This window comes from Opisthocomus hoazin, chromosome 8 (assembly GCF_030867145.1).
Source record: "Opisthocomus hoazin isolate bOpiHoa1 chromosome 8, bOpiHoa1.hap1, whole genome shotgun sequence".
Classification (NCBI taxonomy): domain Eukaryota; kingdom Metazoa; phylum Chordata; class Aves; order Opisthocomiformes; family Opisthocomidae; genus Opisthocomus; species Opisthocomus hoazin.
Window position 1 is genome coordinate 9,670,112 of NC_134421.1, and position 20,815 is coordinate 9,690,926.

General features: G+C 37.0%; 1 protein-coding gene across 1 annotated transcript in view; it reads left to right on the plus strand.

Moving 5' to 3' along the window:
* KDM7A (lysine demethylase 7A) overlaps positions 1-20,625 on the plus strand; it is an 80,024-nt gene extending 59,399 nt beyond the window's left edge. Inside the window, exons 11-20 of the mRNA XM_075428135.1 lie at positions 154-243; positions 1,117-1,326; positions 2,813-2,937; positions 3,471-3,628; positions 8,297-8,394; positions 10,683-10,831; positions 10,978-11,186; positions 13,373-13,458; positions 14,573-14,849; positions 15,607-20,625. Coding sequence (XP_075284250.1) covers positions 154-243; positions 1,117-1,326; positions 2,813-2,937; positions 3,471-3,628; positions 8,297-8,394; positions 10,683-10,831; positions 10,978-11,186; positions 13,373-13,458; positions 14,573-14,849; positions 15,607-15,701 — 1,497 coding nt within the window. The 3' untranslated portion in view covers positions 15,702-20,625. The remainder of the gene's footprint in view (positions 1-153; positions 244-1,116; positions 1,327-2,812; positions 2,938-3,470; positions 3,629-8,296; positions 8,395-10,682; positions 10,832-10,977; positions 11,187-13,372; positions 13,459-14,572; positions 14,850-15,606) is intronic.
* The last annotated feature ends 190 nt before the right edge of the window (positions 20,626-20,815 follow it).

Genomic DNA, 20,815 nt, shown 5'->3' on the forward strand with positions numbered 1-20,815 from the left:
TCTGTTCTGGCAGTTTGCAGTCATTATTACACAAATTAACTTGGGGGTTTTTTGTTTATTTTTCCCCCCCTGTAGATTTGTTTGTTTCATATTACTCCCGCTTTTATCTGAAAAAATGAATTAAGTATCTTTTCTTCCCTTTTTTACATACAGCTTGTAACAGAACATGCCTTTGAAATTCCAGACAACATTAGGCCTGGGCATCTCATAAAAGAGCTCTCAAAAGTGATTCGTTCAGTAGAGGTAAGAACAGAGGCAACCCTACATAAGCCTGCAGAAAAAAACAATCTTTGAATCAGGGAATTCCATGGTAGTTATGCTTCTGATTAACTGTATTCACCTTTTAATTTATTTAACATTCATTTAATAATAGAAGATCAAGAGGAATACTGTTGGGAATACTAATCTATGGGTATTTCAGATAAAGAAAATGTATAGTGAGGGTGTTTTAGGTATTTTTTTTAAAGTATTTTTAGTGCTGAAATTATTTGTAGGTCAGTATTTCTAAAATGTTTTCACTTATAGCTACTTAAAATAATTACTGTGAATATGTTGTTAAAGAGTTTAGTTTGAAATTCTGTGCACATTACATTCTTCTACCCTCTTGTTTGTCAGTTCTGGTCCAGTTGTCTCTTTTGCTCTTTTTCTTATGCTTTGTCGCTGTTTGTTATATAGTCAGTGGTTTTTTTTCTTTCTTTTTTCCCCCTCCTGTACCAGTGTTTTCTCCTTTATTCCTTAACGAATATTGATTCTTGAAAAATTCTCACATTTGTGTGTGGAGAGAACAGTTCTGAGAACTGAAGAGAAATATGATCTGTTGGGTGCAAGTACATGTCTACCCTATGCTACCTTCATGAATAAAACCTAAGATTTTGGTGGTAACTCTTGGTGTTAAGTACTGCTGTTATGGGAGAGTATAAAGGCCCCAAAAGGGAAAGAGGTGCAGTAGAACTAAGCTTTGTACATTAATTCTATAGGAAATCTGAAGTACTTCTGTAGAAGGTCTAACAATTTTATTTGTATAGTTTGCATTTAATTAGATGAATAAGGAGCAACGCTTAAATATGTGGATATATTCCTCTGAGACGATTCTGAAATACATGTTTTTAATTAAAGGAGGAGAACAACAAACTAGTTAAAACTCAGGGAATTCTTGGTGTGAGTTCGACTTCACGGTCTTTGCATGAAACAACTTCCCCTCACCACTCCAGACGAAGGGTGAGGAAACTGCGAGACCATGCTACCAAAACTCCTTCTAATCTGGACATCCTGGAACTCCACACCAGGGAGGTACTGAAAAGGCTGGAGATGTCACCGTGGGAGGAGGCAAGTATGAAGTTATGTGCAAGAAAAACAAAACCAGAGTAGATTTCTAATCGCTGCTGAAAGGGAAAAGCTTTTGATATGCATGAGAGTACAGGCCACTACTCTCTGCCATACGAGACATGGATAGATTTGGTTTTGGTTACTTTCGAGTTTTTTGTGGAGGTTTCTTCAACCTTTTCGTTCATAAGGTGCCCTGAATCCGCTGCCTACTTGAAGTACAGTTTTTTAATTAGGACTGCTGCAGCTATGAAGTGCTACTTTGAATCAGCTCTATGAAGAAAAGGGAGCTGGCAAAGCATTGGTTTGGTGAGGCTCTGAACGAGGCTGCTTCTCAATGTGTTTTTAGGTAGCTCTTTCTTATAGTCCAGTTACTGTAATTTGATTAGCCTTGGTTTTCGGCCGTGTTCCTATTTGCTGTGTGACTGTATCTCCCTACCACTAAGCCTAAGGCTGCCTTTGGTCTCCAGTGTGGGGCTGTGCACTTTGTGGTTTGTATTACAAAGGTATCATGGAGTGAATGAGTGAAACGTAGTCTCTGGAAAAATTGTGTTTTTTCAGGTTTGATGACCTTATTTCAAAACGCAGCAACAGAAATGGGAGAAAGAGCGAGAGAATGGAAATAAGTAGCTTTATGAAAGGAAATAAGTAACCTTCTGAGAATAAGAAATGCTGACAAATTCAGGTTGGACAGGATGGACTGTCATAGTGGAGAAGTACTGATTTGGATCTTTACATAGATCTTCATAAGGCATGAACAAGAGACATTCACTTAGCCCCCAAAGACAAGAAGCTGAACTTAAAATTTACCACAGATAGTTAACTTGTGGAGTTCATTGCTACAAACAGTTTTTAAAATAAAATGTTCAGGAGTATTAGTTGTTGTCATTTAATGGAGAAATATATTGTTCAATGTCAGTATTGGCTTGTAAAAAAAATACTATTTTATATGTTCTAAATACTATTTTATATGTTCTTGGTTTGGCACAGGAGTGTATCACTGGTTGCTTCAGAGTGTGTGTCAAATGTAAATTTCTTGGAGCTAAGAAGGTTCTGTTTACAGCAGATTACTTTCCATTACTGATGGTTTACTGTCCTATAAATCAGTTCCGGGATACCAGTTCCAGGGACTAGATACCCAATCCGGGAGTTGACTTATCAGTTCCAAGCCTAGCTTTTGGCTTCCCTGTCTTTAGTGGTATTTCTTTGTTTTGATTACAGTGATAATTCTCCGAAGGAAACATAGAAGGAGTATTATAGTGAAGTCATAGTTGTTGCAGATGCTTCAGGAGAGTATAGATGATTTCGAGGAAAGAAGAGATGCAGTCTGCTGTTTTTTGCATCCAAACATGTTTTGTCTGAGCTTTCTTTGGTTGGTTATCAGGAAGGTGACCTTCATTGGTGCAGAGTTTAAGCTTTTGTGGGGTGCATAGAAAACAACTGAATTTATAGAAATAAATAATAAATAACATTGCTTTTACTTCTTTAGGATACCACAAGCTCCAGACTGAACGGGAGATTTAACAAGCCCTTTCAGCCATCTTCTACAGTACCCGAATGGCGAACAAAATGCAACGATCTTCGCCTTCTGCTATCAAATGGAAGAATAATTAGGTACAAAGGGCTGATTTTGGATTACTTCTTCCTAGTCATTATGGTCTGGAGCATGCTAATAGTTAATAACATTTCTTTTCTGTTTATGGAGCTCTAAGTTTGCTCTTACCAGTAAGATTCGTGTTCGCATTATAGAAGGAATGTGTTGCCTGTTGTATCTGCTGCCCCCTAGTGGAGCCACGATTATGGAGCAAAGAGGAGGAGATGCTTTCCGTGTTCCTTTGTTACAGCATTTCATTCAGTTGCTCAGTAGGGTTTGTGCTGAAGGGAATGCTTCAAAGAAGAAACGGTTGTTTTCTATCCATCTGTTAGAGTGATTCTCATTAAACATATTCTGGTGTAAAAATTCGCATCTTTATGTAAATGACAGTTATACAGAGAGTAAAATGGGAATATGTACAATTCGGAATGAAGAGATGAGCATAAGAGGAAGTTACTGTTGTGTCTCGAGAGCGTGTTGTGAATAATGAAAGGAAAAAAATTGCTTCAGGTTTGTAAGAATAGTAATGATTCTTTTTTTTCTTGTGAGACAGAGATGAGAGACGTCCATTTACAGATCGAAGTCTTTACACAGCAGATAGTGAAGATGAGGATGACAGGACAAGGTCGAAAAAGATGACTGTTAAGGTAGAAGACCAGCCCTCAGGATCTGAAGGAGAAGGGAATGCAGATGCCCAGAAACCACTGAACAGTAAGCTTGTCTCTAAGTGCTATCAGTTGAACATTTTGATGGTCTTGAATAGGGTCTAACTGTTGTGAAGTCTGACTGAAATTCTACCAAAGTATAAAGAGGATAAACTAATACATCAGAGAAGCAATATTAGAAGTTAAAACATCTGTCAAATATTATCTGTCCACGGAAGAAGCTAACAGGATAGAGCTGAAAAGTAAAACTCACCTTTTTATGTTAGTGCCATCTTGAATACTATGTACAGCATTTTTCAGAGCGGATGTTTGGCTGGTGTTCTAGATGAGTATTTGTTCATTTTGGTCTGTTTTGTAATGCAAGAATGCTGATTTTTCTTGACAAAAATACACTTCAGTGTGAAAAGCTCATCACATTATTCATTGTAGAGAATAAAAGATCATAACATGCAACTAGTTTTAAACCTATCTTATATTTCACTTTTCTCTTCCATTTCATGATTACATACTTGATCACACAATTTTGTATGTTTTGCTAATGAATATGTTTTTTCATACAAGTGATCAAACATAATTTAGAATTAATAAAATCTTCTGCTTTCAACCTTTGCAGTAATCTGCAAGGCTGGGGAAGAATTTAGGTTATCTGTAAAACACTTCATCCTCACTTTCCAGTACTTTAAACTATCCTTCACTAGGAGTTGATCTTTTGTGGTCTTTGGGTAGCCTCAAGCCTTCCTGCCCAGTATTCAGCAGTGCTTGGCTAAGTATTCACTTGTATCAATACTGAATGGCTGTTTTCAGTGCCTATTTTTAATAGCACTGTCTGTGTGCGGTGACAGATTGGTCCTTGACATAGCTGTTCAGCTCTCTTTAACTACAAGTGTCACATCCTTTCGCAATAGTGCTTACAAGGGCTCAGCAGCTATGTATTGGGAAACTGAGATCAACACTTAAAAGATAGCAAGACTCCTCTAGAGACTTACAGTTCCCTTAGTTTCCTGCACAACAGTCCGTAACAACATTTGAGTCTATTGCTAGTCTGGAGAAAATATTTAATTATTTTCATTTACAAAGCAATTTGTAATCCCTGTTGACTGTGCTTCCAAAGGTCACAGAGGACAGCATTAAAAAATTAGCACAGGGAAGAAGTCCCTCTTGGGTACTAATGAACCAACGAGGCACACGGCTTGTTTAGTGAGGGTGTAGGCCTGTGTGGTGTTTTTCCACTTTCAAATTAAACTAAGTAAATTAAACTATGTTTTATACTTGAACCAAAGATTCAATCATATAGAGAAATGGTAGATTTTCTTCAAAATTGTTGCTGTTGTTTGACACAGAATGAATATGGCAGTGTGTATCTAAATGTAAGAAATGTACTTAGAGCTAGAAGTGAAGGTTGAGATAGTTCTTCAGAAACTGAGTACTCGGGACTGCTGCTAATATTTTTAATTGAATAGTGAGAGTCTTCAAACATCCCTCTTAAAGATCAACTATATTTGATTAATTTGCCTTAACTGAAGGTCTACAGAGAGAGAGAGGAAGAGAGAAAAGATACTGTTCTGCAGAGAATTCCATAAAAGGAACTACCTGTGTCTGTAACAGCTACCACTTTCTGTTGTTCTTACTGGGATTTAGGCCCAGAGGCAGTGTCCACAGAGAGATCCCTTTAAACAGATCAAGCTCTATATAGCTTTGTGTCATGCCAAGATCCTGGTTCTAAATGGTGACCCAGTGTTATCAGAGAGACAAAGATCAAAAGCCTTTCTTAACAGAGCAAGATACTTTGTATGGGTAAAGGGAAGGTGATCTAAGAGATTTTTTTTGAATCACAGTAGCTTAGCGTGATCTTACAGATAACAACTGCTTTCATTCACTCGATTTCTGAAGTATTCCTTCAATTTTATGGAAACGTGCAGAGCCGTAACTTTGAGAGTAGACTGGTTCATTTTAAAGTAACAGTAGTAGTTACCAAGGTAGTTCACAGAAATAACAAACAATACCCCAAAACCTAGCTTGTATATTTAGACTGAATTTTTGAAAGCTCAGTTACAAATCACATTCATGGATGAAGAGATGAGGGGTTCTAATAATACATGATGTGTTGTTGTGAAGATCAGTAAATGTATCTGAAACCTGTGTGTGAAAGAGAAGGGATTATTTTTTTTTCTTTTTTTTTTTGCAGAGGAATGTAAAGAAATGCAGCTTCTCAGGCTTTTTGAACAGTATAAGGCAGAAGCAAAACTGGGGAGGTATTCTCTGACTACTTTGCACAGAGTCTGCAAAATAAGGAAGTGGTAGAAGTGGACAGTGGTTTGGCTGCATATAGGAATATTGGCATAGCCAAATTGGATGAGACCTAAGGCTCATACAGCGTGTTGTGTCACAGATGCTAGTGCCCAGCCCCCAATGAACCAGGAATGTCTCATTAATTTAGGTGGCTTTAGCCATTCAGTCTAGATCATATTACCAGACAGTAGGCAGATAACACATAATTTGTCCCTCTTAGTAGTTACAGAAGTAAGAGGGCTTCTAAAGTATGAGACTCTATATTTCGCATTGCTTTTATAAATCTTAGTATGGTCTCTATATGGCTAATTATCTGTATGTCCAGTTTCTTTTCTGTCTTGCTGAATCAAGACTCACATTTCTTCTTAATAGTTTTGTCATCTTAAAATTTCCAGTTCCTTAAGACAGAAAGAAGAAAAGTTCCTGAGGAGCCTTCCTGAAGTTGGTTTATTTTTAAATTGTGGTTCATTATTTACACATTAACTTTTGCCTAAGATCTGAAGCTCCGCATGTGAGCATACTCAGATATCCTTAATTGTTCTTGCCCCTTCATTTTGTCTCTTAAGTTGAGAGCAATTTTTTTCTTTGAAAAAGGCAACAGTTCAAATGAAAATTCATTTGAGCTGTGTAACAGAATTATTTCTGTATCATGAATGCTGTTGCTTATCCTAGAATCTTGTTTGCCTTCTTGAAATGAGCTGAAGGCTTGAGTTATCATAAGAAATCCCTTGGGTTTTTTGAGCTACAGTAATTCAGAGTATTCATTTTATTGCAATATGTTGAGCATTACTTTCTGTAGCTTAACTTCATATGGAGTGTTGCTTGTTTACTGTGTTTCGGTATCCTCACAGTTCTTTCTAATACTATCTTAAGCTTAATTAGTCTTCTCTAGATTTCAGTTCTAGCCTTTGATTTTATTCACTTTCTGATAACCTGTCTCATTCTTAGCTTTCTTCGGACTCTAAAAGTAATTTCCACTTATGCAGCGTTTAGAAATTAATAATATCCCTTGAAATGTATTTGACGCCTTTTTATGAGCTTTGTCACAGTCTACAATAGGAACAAAACCCTACTAGAATTGCAGTGTATATAGGGTTGCAGGTACATCTTTTATGCTTCTGTAATTAATGAGTCATGAAGAATTGCATTCTGTTTATGTCGTTTCATATAAAACTGTGCTGAAAGCAAACCAACATAGATCAGAAATTAGCTCTGAAGTGAAGACAAGTTAAAATGTTGAATTGCTTTCAGCATAGTTTGAAACTGTAAGTACTTGAAAACTTGAAAAAGGTATGTTGCTTTCTTTATCCACTACCTTCTTGACACAGATTTATAAATTTTTTATTCTATTTGGCTTTTCTCCAAAAAAACTTCTGTTAGTTAAGCTGCGTGTTGTAGTCTCTCACAAATTTGTACTGAATCAAAATCTCTTGCCAGCAGCCTTGACACAGCTATGCAGCCCACTGACCCTGAGCCTTGGGTTCCAAACACTGACAAATGTGTTTCCTGCTTGTGGTGGTTGGGGGCATACGTTGTCTTTTAAGAGTACGTGCTTCTGAGAGCTGCTCAGCTACTTCATGTCTGAGTTCTTTCAGTGCTTAAAAAAGTAAACCATGCGGACTAGATGATTTGATTGATTGCTTTGTCGTATGCCAGTGTTTTTGATGTCTGTTTTGACACCTCATGCTCTGATTAGTGCTACTAGCAAAAAGCATGTTTAAGGTTGGTATTTCCTCTCCTCCTCTTCCTTTTCAGGTCTTTCTGTGATGAAAACCGATGCAAGTATAGTGTGTATCATCACAGTAATATCTTAATCTTCTTTAACAAGCCTGCATTTTAACCGCGATTGGCAGCTTTGTAGTAGCACAGAAGTGGCAGAATATGCCAGTAAATTGTGACGTAAAAGTAAAACTGCAAGTAACGAAATGGTTGTGTTACCTTTGAATCACTTAATATCCTCCCACTTCCATGTTTAGTGTTTCTGTAAAACTGCTTTACTTTTTAATCAAAGAAATTTGAGGTTCGGAGAGTCTAAGACAAAAGAATATTGAAGATTACGTCTAATTAACTTTTTCTGAGAGCCATTTCTCTGACTCTAGCCTATATATAAAAGCAGAAATTGTTCAAGGTGCCACCTGTGGAGTATGTGCTGTATGGGAGAGAAAAAATACACGTTCCCGCTGCAACTGGTTTCTCTTCTGCCTTCACTCAGTGAGCCGCTTGAGGAGTCTGTTGGTTAACAGTAGGCAACTCACTAGAGTTTTAAGCAAACTTGGTTTGCGAACCAGATCAGTGTGTGCATGTGCTTTTGTTTACAGATTGGTAAAAGCTACATCTGTGTTTAGTGTTCTTTACAGCGAAAACAATTGTTAAATATTACATGTAATAAATGTTGGGTCTTATATTTTAATTTTTCTCTCCTCAGTGTTCTTTGAAAGTGTGAAATCAGAACTCAGGAATGGATCTTCAGAGTACTCTGATGTTTCTGATTCAGAAGAATCTGAGCCTGATTGCACTACACAGGTACAGCTAGAAAACGTCACAAGAGTTAATGAAGCAATTTAATATAATTTTGCTCACTCACTTCAAAGTCACCTGGTCAAAGTTTGTGTTAAAAGAGCAATAACAGAAGTATTTAATTCTTGTTCAAGTTAATAACTCAAATGTACGGTTCTGCCTTATTCTTCATTTATTCTAGTGTTGAGAAAAGTGACAAGATGTGATAGCTTGAGCCAAATTTTGTGATCCTATTTGTCATTAAGGAGGGGCTGGTAAAGGATGAGCCCTGCTCTGGAGTATGCAAAGTCTAAGAAAAGTTAGATCCTAGTTGCTTTGTTCGTTTCTTCTGTAACAAGTCTAAATTTCATCATTAGAATCATGAGTAGCTACCACACAGTTTCATTTTAGAGCATGGTTAAATGGAAACAATCTTACAGGCCTTCACTTTTTTAAGTAAGCTGAAGTGGGTAAATCCTGTTGAGGTGTTTTAGACTATTTGAAATAATCCTCCATTTGAGGGTCTAGATTGTAGTTATTTCTTTACAACTAGACGAAATATAAATGCACACACACATATCTATATTTATACACATGTATTTTAATCCAACTTTTAGTACTTAGAAATGTGCATATGTATAGATAAATGTTTTATGATTTTTTCCCTTGCAAAAGCGTGCTCTGACTTACTAATTTCAAGTCTAATTGGATAGCAGTAAAATGCTAGTAGGGTGGAGTGATTTCTTAAGATTTTTGTTCTGTGCTTCTGGAAAGCTAATGGTTTGGTCTTTCTTTCAATCTTCAGCGTATTAAAAGACTTTACAAGAAGTTTTCAAATTCCTGCTTTTTCCATGGTGATCAAAATCTATTTTAATATTTGTTGTCTTCCATCATTACCTTACCTAGATGTTGGAATAAGTGATAGGAACCTTCATGAGGTGGCTTCTTCTGGTTTCCTAAACAGCATTGTCAGCAACTTTGGCTCAGCAGGTTTCTGTTTTTTAAGACACACAATCAATAGTTATTCAGAAGTGATGTATTTCTTCTTCAAAGAAGAATGTAGCTAGTTTTGGAAGATTTTGTCATTGAGTGAAATGTTTTATATTAGTGCCATTTACTCTTAGTTCCTTCTGTATTCTTCTGCTTCTTAATTTCTAATAGTATCTAATGGAATAATTTTTCTGCACGTTTAAATTTGTCTTTTGTAATGATATATCCAAAATGAACTATGTCAGTAGCTCTTGTAAATCCTTTTTATGTTTTTATATTGCACTGAAGAAGATCTTAGCAAAACAAGATGATAGCTTTATTACCAACATTCAGTCGTAGTTATAATTTAATTGCCCTTTTGTGTCACTTTCCAAGTGTCAAAGATTAGCAAGCTGCTGTTGTGAATGAAGCTATTGTTTAAAAACATCCCTTGGTGATACAATGCACTTCATTCATTTCAGTTCCGTTTTTGATGATAGGGATATTGGAAGGATTATGATTCCTCCATGTTCTGATCTTCCACTTTCAACACTTTTATTGAATGTCATTTGTATTCCTTGGCTTGAAAAAGACTTGTGGCATTCTCTGTGCTTGTTGAAAATAGATCAATCTGAATTACCAGGGTGGAACATATCTATTGTAGCCATTGCTTCACATAAAGGCATATTGAGTCGCATATGTTTGCTCTACCTGTGAGAAACCTCTGTCCATACAAGCTGTAATCTCACCAGGAGCTGAAAAGCCCTTTCATTCATGAAATGAGGCAGTGGCACTGTAAGAGAGGCAACAGCTGCTGTGTCTTTGTTCCTGCTGTGTTCCGGATTTACCGGAGTGCTTCTGTCACTCACAAGAGGGATGCTGGTGCAGAAAGTTAGCTTTTGTCAGAGCAGGAACAGGAACAGTTAGTAGGGGCAGGATATGTCCCATTATGTGTCAGTTGTCGATGCATCAATTCTGGCTGCTGCTTGGAACTATGCTTCCACATTTTTTCCTCTAATTTGACTATAGAAGATCAGATCAATCAATGCTCTCTTTAAAAAAAATACAATGATTTGTGCATGGTTTAATATGTGTAATGTTTTCTGTAAGAAAATGAATTTCAGAGATGCTTTCTGTATTGCTGGAGCATGTACTAGGTAGTGTTACAAAATTTGGATGTATAGCATCTCAGTTGCTATATTCAAATTCACTGCATTCTGAATACTATATATATAAAAAAAGTTGGACCTGGAAGCTTTTGAATTTTTTACTTTGCATAAAGGAAGGTAACGTCTCTATTTAGGAGGCAGAGTGACCATTCTGCATACTGTTTCCCCTTTTTTCAGCAGAAGGATTCCTCCACAGAGGAGTCAGAAAGCTCAGGTGATGAGGAGAAACAGGAAGTCACATCAAATTTCAAAGAGGAATCTAAGGTCGTGAGAGACCTTTGTCAAAATACTCAGAAGCCATCCAGAAATGAAACTCCCACTAAAAAGTAAGCACATTGTCGGCATTTTTTTATAAACTGTTAGACCTTTTCTCATGTATTTATGGTTCTGCTTTATACCAATGTAAAAATAATTCCTTCGGAGAAATTTAGAGTTCAGTTTTGAACTACTTAATACTCCTTTATTTTTCTAGGGAATGTCCTACCTCGACAAGTACAGAAGAAGAAGCTATTCAGGGCATGCTTTCTATAGCAGGATTGCACTATACTACATGTTTACCAGGTCATACTCAAAGCACAGACTGCACAGATAAAAGAACCTCTCATCAGGAACACAGAAGCTACCCTAGGAGTCGACATAAAGACAGACAGCCATCTCAGAGCCACAAAACAACGGAATGTGGTAGGTATCTGAACTAATGACACTGCTGCTCTCAGCTCTTGGACAAACTGCTCAGAGTAAGCACTTTAATTAAAATTTTTAGATTTGTAGGCAAGGTTTTAAGTAAATCAGACCGACACTTAAAAAGGTATGTTCTTTGGGTTTGTTTTTTTTGGGTTTGTTTTTTTTCTTTCTCTATAAAAAAGTAAATGTTACTTCTGAAAACTGGGACAAACTCAGCTTGAGAGATCGTCAGAATACATCTTCTAAGTACTGCCATCTGGAAGTTTTGTGGCATCCTTACAAGAGTGGCGAAGTTATGGCTAGATTGAAAGCATAATCTCACTGAAAGTGTAATCTCCTTCAGAAAAGATTGACAGTACCTTCATGGTTGTAGCTTTCATGGCATGTATGTTACTTAGATATCCAGAGGAATCTGCTTGGCGATTTTGCATGTATCTTTGGAAGGTGTATTTGGCTTTACTTCTGAATTTCTGCTGTGAATGCAGTGCATTAAAGGAGATTCTAATGTTGAAGAGGAGAATTCAGAGGTAATTTTTTTTGTCAGTGGCATTTTAATGTCTGTGGAAAACAGACATCTGTTAAATGTGTTTCGGGAATGACAGAGAACAGAACATTAAGACTAATCTCCTCAAAGGAATCGAAATCACTTCTTGGAACAGAGAGAAAGAGAGTCGTCATGTTTGAAAATCCTTTACTTGAGAAGGAAACGGAAGAGGATTATAGCTTTGCTGATGTGAAACAAGTAGAACCCCGCCAACAAACAGGGTGCTAATTCAAAGAAGTAATAGTATCTTGTTTTTTGTTTACATGGGTAACAGAAAAGCCTAATGTGATGTCATGGACTGTGTTCTGGTAATTGAAGCTGTATGTCCTTAAAACCCACCAACCAAAATAAATACATAAATAAATAAAACCAACACAAAACCCTAACCAGCAAGCCACACAGACACACACAGCATCTTTCCATCTTTGTAACTTTATGAAAAACATAATATCCAGGTTTCTGAATTGTGGTGGGTTGACTCAGGCTAGCAGCTAAGCACCCACAGAGCCACTTGTTCTGTGCCTCTGCCCTGTGGGATGAAGGAGAGAACAGAAGGAGCAAAAGTGAGACTATTCGTGGGTTGGCATAAAGACAGTTTAGTAAGTGAAGGGGAAAAGAAACAAGTTGTGCAAAGGCAATCACCCACCACCTTCTGCAAGCAGACTGACACCCAGCCAGTCTCTGAGCAATGACTGCCTTGGAAGGTCACCTTTGCGCCCAGCCCCTTCCTCTACCCCAGTTTTTATTGCCAAGCATGATGTCATATTTATGGAATATCCCTTCGGCCAATTCAGGTCAGCTGTAAAGACTGTGTCCCTTCCCAGTCTCTTGCGTACGCCTAGCCTGCTTACACTGCGGGGGCCAGAGTGGGAAAAGAGAAAGCCGTGACACTGTGCTAGCACTGTGCAACAACAGCCAAAATTGTGGTGTGTTATCAACACTGCTTTAGCCACAGATGTAAAATTCAGCACCATATGGACTGTTAGTAAAAAGTTCTGTTCTGGACAGGCCCCATACATGTGTCAAACTGCATGGGTGAAGAAGACGAAACCGTGCTTCTCAGCTAGCAGGTTTTGCAAAGAAGCCTCCAAACTCAAAAGGTCTCCAAAATAGAATTTAATTGGTGTCTTGGGATAGCCTTGATTTTACCAGTTAACTGTACTGTAAATGTGTTTTCAATGTGGACACTTCCTCTATAGGCATATCAGCATAGATCTTCCATATGTGCTGAATAGCACGTCAGTGCATAGAAACAATACAACCAATAATACCTGAAAATGAAATGTCCCTCTTTGTATGAACTCCTCATGATACAAAGCCATGGTAGAAAAACTGTATCATCACAAAGAATAACAAGCTGTCGTCAACATCAGCACGTTCAAATTTGGACAACTATATTTGACTTTCTTACTGTGGTGTATGGGTCTTTAATTGGGTGTATTCATACTGTGAGATTGGTTTCCCAGTTTAGTGTGTAGAACCAAGCAGCTCTGACAACTTGTATTGTGCGTCTGGGAAATATTTTCCATTGTATTTTCCTTTCTTTCTTGTTTTATTTTTAAAGTCATTCAAATGAATAATGAACTTTGTATTCCTAGTTATTGATTTTAAAACTTAAACTTGTTGAACTTCTCTTTAGGTAGGCCTGTGAAGGAAGAGGAAAGAGACTTGGGGACTTCAGCATGGGCTAGACACCTGAATGAAGCTTCAAGGATTACCCCTCGGGTAAAGCAATACTTTAAACATTTTGAACACATTTTTTTAGGTAAAAGAGATCATGAAGTTGTAAGTACAGAAAGGTTGGTGGACAGGTCTTTTGCATACCTGAGAATAGAAACTTGCGGTTATGGTAACCGAGTATTATATTTTTGTCATGCTTTTTTTCTTTGTTGTTGTTTTGGTCTTTTTCGTTTCAAACTCTCTTCTGTCATAGTGGCTAGTATTAAGACGCTCAGGGCAGTATTTTGAAAAATAAAAAATACTTTAGAAGAGAAGTGTAAATTGACATTCAAACTGGGGAAGCACTGTATTGTTTATTCGTTGTTATTCCCAACTAGAGCATCAGAACAAGTGGAACCAGTTGATAGTATTTATAGTAAAGATATTTGCTTAGGAAATTGATACTGCCAAACTGATACAACCTTTCAGCAGCCAGCAGGTAGGCATAATTTTCCTTTCTGACGTCCAGGTGGAATCCAACAAGTAATGTGTAAGTGAAAGGTTGTGTGTCTTACACTCTGAACTTTTTTTAGTATTTGTAAACTTGTCTGTATTAGAAGTATAACAATTAAACAATTAAGTAGGGCAAATAAAATTGCAGGATAACAGTGCTGTTTAATAGGTGTATTTTAACTGCATGCTTTGTAGGCTTTTTTGGTAAGAATATCTAACTACACGGAACTCCTTACTGTTTGTAATTCCCAGTTTGGCTTCTGTTTTCTCATCAGCTGAATACTGAAAACAAATGGCCTGTTATGTAGTCAGTGGTTATGTTATGGCTTGCTGTAGTGGCCAGCTTCATCAAGAGCAATTGCATTTGTTTTGATCATTGCAAACTAAACCCCAAAAGTAGAGAAATTGAGTACAATATTATCTGTAATTTATCTGTAGCGTTACCCTTAAGGGCATATGGAAAAGCTTTTACAGAGATACTATTTTGTATCTCATTTTTAAGAGGTATCTATCGTAAAAGAAATGATGGAATCATAAAGTGATCAGACACTGATGGAACTGAAATACTTTTTCAAATACACAATAGTATAATTAGGAAAACTGGAGTGAACTTGTAGCCGGAATGTATTAACTTCCACTTTTTTTCTTCTCCTCATTTCCATACTAGGATACAAGTAAAACTCAAAAATATATCAAGAAAGAGGGTGCATCAGAAGCCGGTCATAAGGTTCAGGAAAACAGAAGCATAGTCCACAACAGTGGCTTGAGTTTTCAGCATGGCAAGTATACACGAGACTCCAATCTAATTCAAGGGGAATGTCGGCTGAGTGACGGCAGCCTTAGCCCTGACAGGCCGTATGGTGAAACATCCTTGTCTGTACCACTTCATCCAACAAAGAGGCCAGCATCAAATCCACCTCCTATCAGCAACCAGGCGACAAAAGGTATTGTTTATCTCTGTGGTCCCCTTGCTGGGGGGGGGGAGACTAGGAAAAGGAGCTTGTAAACATAGAAGTGAGCTGTTAGATGCAGAAACTGAAAAAAGGACAGACTTAGACCTCGAGGAAAAATATAAAATGGGGATCCTGTGGACACACAAATTTTGGCATGGGATGTGTGGAGGTGGAATGAATAGAAATCTGAATGGGTGTTCCTGTTGCACCTCTGCAGGTGTATCTGTTATGCATTTATTACAGGGGACAGAACCACAGCTATGCTCTGAAACACGGGCCTGAATCAGATTTGTTTATTGAAGTGAAGGTTTTAAAAGCTGTGACACTTCAAAAACTAGTCTGATGATCATGCTATTTAGTTTTTAGTTTCTAGTTTATTTTCTATAATTTACTCAAGAGAATAACATACGTAGCAGAATTCAGGAAGCTCAGTTTAGGTTCTTCCCTACCACACCCACTGCCCTTCCCTAGACTGGAAATATTAATGAACAATATAATCACTTTATGATAATGCTAGCCAGAGTTTAGGGAGAACAATTCCTATTTTTTTACAATTCTGATTCACTGTTTGTTTGCTTCCAAACAGACAAATGAAGAGCTTTTTGTTCGTTTGTGTTTGGTTTTTTTTAAACGGATTCAGGTGAAAATTTTGCCTGCTTCAGCTTGAATGCCGGGTTTCATCTTTGTTCTGTGATGATAAAAATCTCTTCTGAAATTCCTGATTGAAGTACTTGATTTCATTTTTCAGGCAAACGTCCAAAGAAAGGAATGGCAACTGCAAAACAGCGCCTTGGGAAGATCTTAAAGCTGAACCGGAATGGCCATGCACGCTTCTTTGTTTAATGTAGCTGCTACTTCTACTACTGCTGTCTTTCCTACACAGACCAGTATTGAGGTCAACAGAGCCTGGAGCTGCTGTTACTCCGCTGCTTGAAGCAGACTTGCATGTACCATATAAAACACTGCCTGATGAACAAAAATGAGAGAGAAAAAGAAAAAAAAAATAAAAACCAAACAAAAAAAACCCACAAAAAAAAACCCAACCCAATGCTGCATTTTCACTGTGCCACACCTGCTCAGCAATAACCATACGGGAACGGGGAAATCTTCAGAGAGACGTGGACTGTGAGAAATAGTCTCTCATCAGGGCTTGAATATCATTTGTTGCTGGTAGTTTCTGACCTAATTAATGAGGGGAAGATGATGAAGGTGGTTTATCAATAATTTATTTCTCATAGATTTTTGACAACTTCTAAATTCATTTTAAAAACCTATTTATTTGTGGGGGTTATTAATTTAGATTTAAGAATGTGAACGTTTTTAATTGTTTTGATAATGTATGTTTGGTGCAGTGGAGAGCCACATTAATTGTGATTAGTCTGGACTCCTAAATTTGATATTCAGGTAATAGTCTTAAATAGGGGTGAGATGCATTATTAATTATTTTTTAAATTAAGGCATATGGACTCTTATTTTTTTTTTCCTGCTTTTTGTAAGCTATTGGCTGGGCTTCCGTTGACTTGCAAGTTGCATATTCTCTGCCAGCTTGATTATTTTTTGAACTTTCCTCTTTTATACAGATTTATTTATTTGATGGACTAGACGAGACTCCTAAAGACAGAAGAATCTTCTTATGTCAATCCAGTAGCTAACTTGTTTTAAACTGTACCCCTTTCCTCCAAATTGGAGTGCGTACTTTTCCTCCTGATGATCTATCTGTGACTATTTTCTTCTGGAATAAGGCTTCCTGAGATTGTATTTGTACAGGTTATCTAAGAGTTGGTACAAAAGAGGGAAACCTAGTATATCTTTTTGGAGGAACGGGGACATCAGTTAAGAGAAATGTTTCTTCAGAACAATTACTCTGAAATAACTCATACGGTATACATTGCATTCTTAAGATTTGGCATATTACTTAATGTAGCATGAAAGAAGCATTAAAATATTATTATTGTACTTTAAACACATTGAAGAATCAGGAAGGCAGGAGAATGTGTGTTGCTTTCAAAGCTGGGTGAGACAGCCAATTAAAAGTCTTAACTGGTGCGTATATAAGCATTAAGTAGCTTACTGGTATCAGAATGATCATTTGTGTCAGGCTTCATACAGATCTGATTGCAAATGCCGATTCTGAATTATTGTAAATAATTTTGATTTAAAATTTGTATTTTTCTGTAATATAAAATTAAATATTTAACTTTTGCGGGATGGGGATGAAGGCAGAAAGGGGAATATTTTTACTTGATTCTGGAAAAGGGCATTTTGCAGGGTCCAGCCAAAATAAAAACATTAATATGCTAGTGATAACAATATTGTTGGTTTGTTTAGGCTTTTTTTTCGTTGCTTAGAATAAAATACTCAGGCATAGCTATCCAAGTCATTGAATTGATTTAACTTTCCATACTAGTTTTTCCTTCCTCCATATTCTATACTGGAATCGTTTTCTCTTGTTGTGGTTTAAAAACAAATTCAGATGGACTTTCCGGAATATTTCTGCAGAGTTATATTTATCTAGGCTAGATTTTGAATGTCTTTACAAATTTATGGAACTAGTTCTGATGTCAGGTGTCTTTGATTTGTTGCAGGGTGAAAACTATTTAGCACTATGTTACCCTATTTCTAAATGGAGAAGCATCAAAACAATGCAACTGCAAATAAGTCAGTCAGCTTTCATGGCTTTACTGCCTCTGGAGCTTGAAAATCGTAACTTAGGAGTGTTTTTTGCAGCCCTGCTTTTACATTATATTGACTTGACTTTATACGTTTGTGTGTGTGTACGGGTGAATTTTTTTAACTTTTTTTGTTTGCTAATTATGATTTTGCAAAAGCATGTTTTCAGTCTTTTTTAAAATTTCTTTTTAATTTAATGCAAGCTATCAACCTTGTTTAGACTATAGGGATTTCTAAAAAGCAGAAGATAAGCTAAGAGGTACTCTGCGGGTGCTGAAAGTGACTAGAAGTACTTGCTGTTCTCAGGTGCTATGTTTTTCAGATGGAAATAGTTAAAAGAGAATATTTTCACTATCTTCTAATACGTTCTCACCAAAGTAAGTCAAAGAAATAAAGTGTGTTGTCAATAGTCATTAAAATTATATACCCATATAAATATTCTCTCTTCTTAAGCTTGAGCAAATGCATTAATGCCTGCCAGGCTTTGAAACTGTTTTAGCTTTAGCATGTTGAACCAAACTGTTTCCTTCTTGCTGACTGTATAGTTTTTAAGAACTGAAAATTCCAGTTTAGGGCAGCAATCAGAGCAGAATGAAAAATGAGCTCTCTCTCCTTAAAGACACATTTTCGAGAACACTTACCTGAAATACAAGTATGCCAGAATAGAATCTGGAGCAAGGAATTTTAAAATATGGAGTATGCTTTCTTGTACATGTGACTGGCTTATACAAAGTCTCTTTTCTGATCATCCATATTATTTATATGTATGTTACTATTGGAACACAGATGTGGCTGGACCCATATATATTATTTCTTCTTGGTTTTATTCTTTCTTTACTCTACTTACTACCTTTTTTTCCAAAGTGGCTCTCCACTGTCATGAATTTATGTAATAGTTTCTTCACAGGCTGTCAACAGGCAGAGGTTCATTCCCATTTTCTTCAGGTATCCATGCTTCCAGCAGAAGTTAATTCTGATGTTCCACCTCAGAACAAGTAATTTAAAAAAAAAATTGCCATGATGAGTAATATTAAAAAAAAAAACAAAAAAACAAAAAAAACAAAACAGAAAAACAAAAAAACAACCAAAAAACAAAGGGGGGGGAAGTCTCCTGGTAGCTCATGAAGAGGATGCGGTGACCTCACTTGTTTTGTGTACTTGTATGTAGGGATATTTTTATTGTGTTCTAGATGAAAACACTACTGCGCCAATCTTTCTGTAGGTGGACTGAACTTTGTGTTGTTGTAGTGGAGAGAAGAAGCCCTATTTTTTTTCCTTGCTGTCTCACTTGGGGTAGAAGAGGGAGGGAGTAGGGAACACTGACTGAACAGCAAAAAGAATTAACCCTGCTATAGTAACCCGTTTTCAAGGATAAGGTTTTTTGAAAAGTCAGAGAACTTGGATTTGGAGTAAAACTTAGGGTTGTTTTGTGGACAGAACAATAGGAAATTAAATACTGTAGGGGTTTGCCCATTCTCTAAGTTCTCACGTTCCTGCAGTTGGAAAAAAAGAAAGAAACATGAAAATGGAAAGACCACCTGTAAACTATATCAAAGACTCTTCCAGCAACTTTCCCTTTTCTTTTCCTACTATATTTGCTAATAAACCCTGGCTACAAGGTAGCCTTTGTTGACCTCTGAGGTAGATTACCTATGCAACCTATAATACTCTACATGAATCCATTCTTAAAGACAATTTTGAAGGAGTTAGATGTTGAGAGTTAAATTATTACTTTCTGATCACATGGGTGATTTTGGGGGGGTTTTGTTTTTTTGGTGGTTGAAGTACTTGTGTTACCTTTAGTAGAGATGTAAGAGAGCACAGTGTCATGATCACATTTTAGAGGCTTCAGCTTTCCCTAGGCTTCACTATATTGCATATCTACCTTCATACACAAGGCCATGAAAGTTGTAAATACTGGTAATTTTTGCAGGGTTTCAGAGTCAGAGCTGATGCGAATCTTGCTGACACCTTTTTGGTAATTGTGGAGACTAAGCAGAACTGAAGCTAGAACGACCTGGTACTACTAAGCCTGTAACTAGTGCCCTAGTTAGGCTCCACATGCCCAGCTATCCCTTCACCCCCGCACCATCACCCCCAAATCTAGTGTCTTTCCAGAGTTTCATTCACGTAATACTTCCAGACCATTAAAAGCTGTTTGTAGCTCTGGGGTTGAGTGAGCCCGGATCTACTCTCTCGCAGAAGAAATACAAATCAAACCAAGGGCCTTACTATTTGTGGTTAAACAAGTTTAAAAGCTGCAACATCTGTTTTGCAAAAAAAAAAAAACACCCCACCCACATCCTAACAAAAAAACACCCTAGTAACCCTCTTTGTGGGAGCATAGGAGTGATAAACCATGCAGTGGATGGGAAGTAAAAGTAGCACTGTTCAGGGAATGCGCGTTCTTTAGAGGCTGCATTTCTGTTTGGAAAAAAAGACTTTTTCTGCTTCTGATATAAATTAAGCCATAAGAGTTTCATGCTGTGGGAAGGGAATGAAAGGGATCACTTTAAGAGATTATATTGATATCTATTGTCACTTCTGCTGGGAAATGTCTATTGCTGCCAATGCTTTGGTGAATCTTTTTTTAAAAAAAACATGGAATTTGAAAGAAAAAAAAAAAGGGGCTAGTTCTTGGCTATATTTACTAGTTTTGTAGTAACGTTTTGCTGGCCCATTTGTCTATTCCTCTCCTTTTTCTACTCTCATAGTCTAATTTCTATCTTTCGTTCTGATGTCTGAAAATATTAGCTTGTCTGCTCATTAGGGGTCGGTGTATGTGTGTCTTCCTTTTTACAGAAACGCACTACTGTGTTAAGTATTTGGCAGGGAAATGGGATGCTGCAGCTTTAAGAGCATTTTTTGTCAATTCATAACAGTATTTCCCATCCTCTTTTGCCTGCAGGCAGGGAAAGTGTATGTACAGTATTTATTTTGTTTTGATTTTACTTTAAATTTGTAAGTTTCTATAAGTAGTTCACATTGATTAGGGGAGGACAAGTGGCTTTGTTTAAATTTGTATTTGATATTCATAGTTTCCACTTTCTGTACTTTAAAATACTGAAATTAAAAAATTGTATTGTTTATGTTTTAATTTTAGCACTCTAAAGTGTTTAATTTCTTCAGACTTCTGCTTATTTGCTTCAGTGTAAATACAAAAACCAGTACAGAATATCGTGAGGAGAGAAATGCTTTTCTAGGTCCAATCTCTGTGCCCTTGTTGCATTTTAAAGAAGTAGTTTCCTAGAGAAATGTGAGAGCTTATATTCTCATACTGGGTTTTT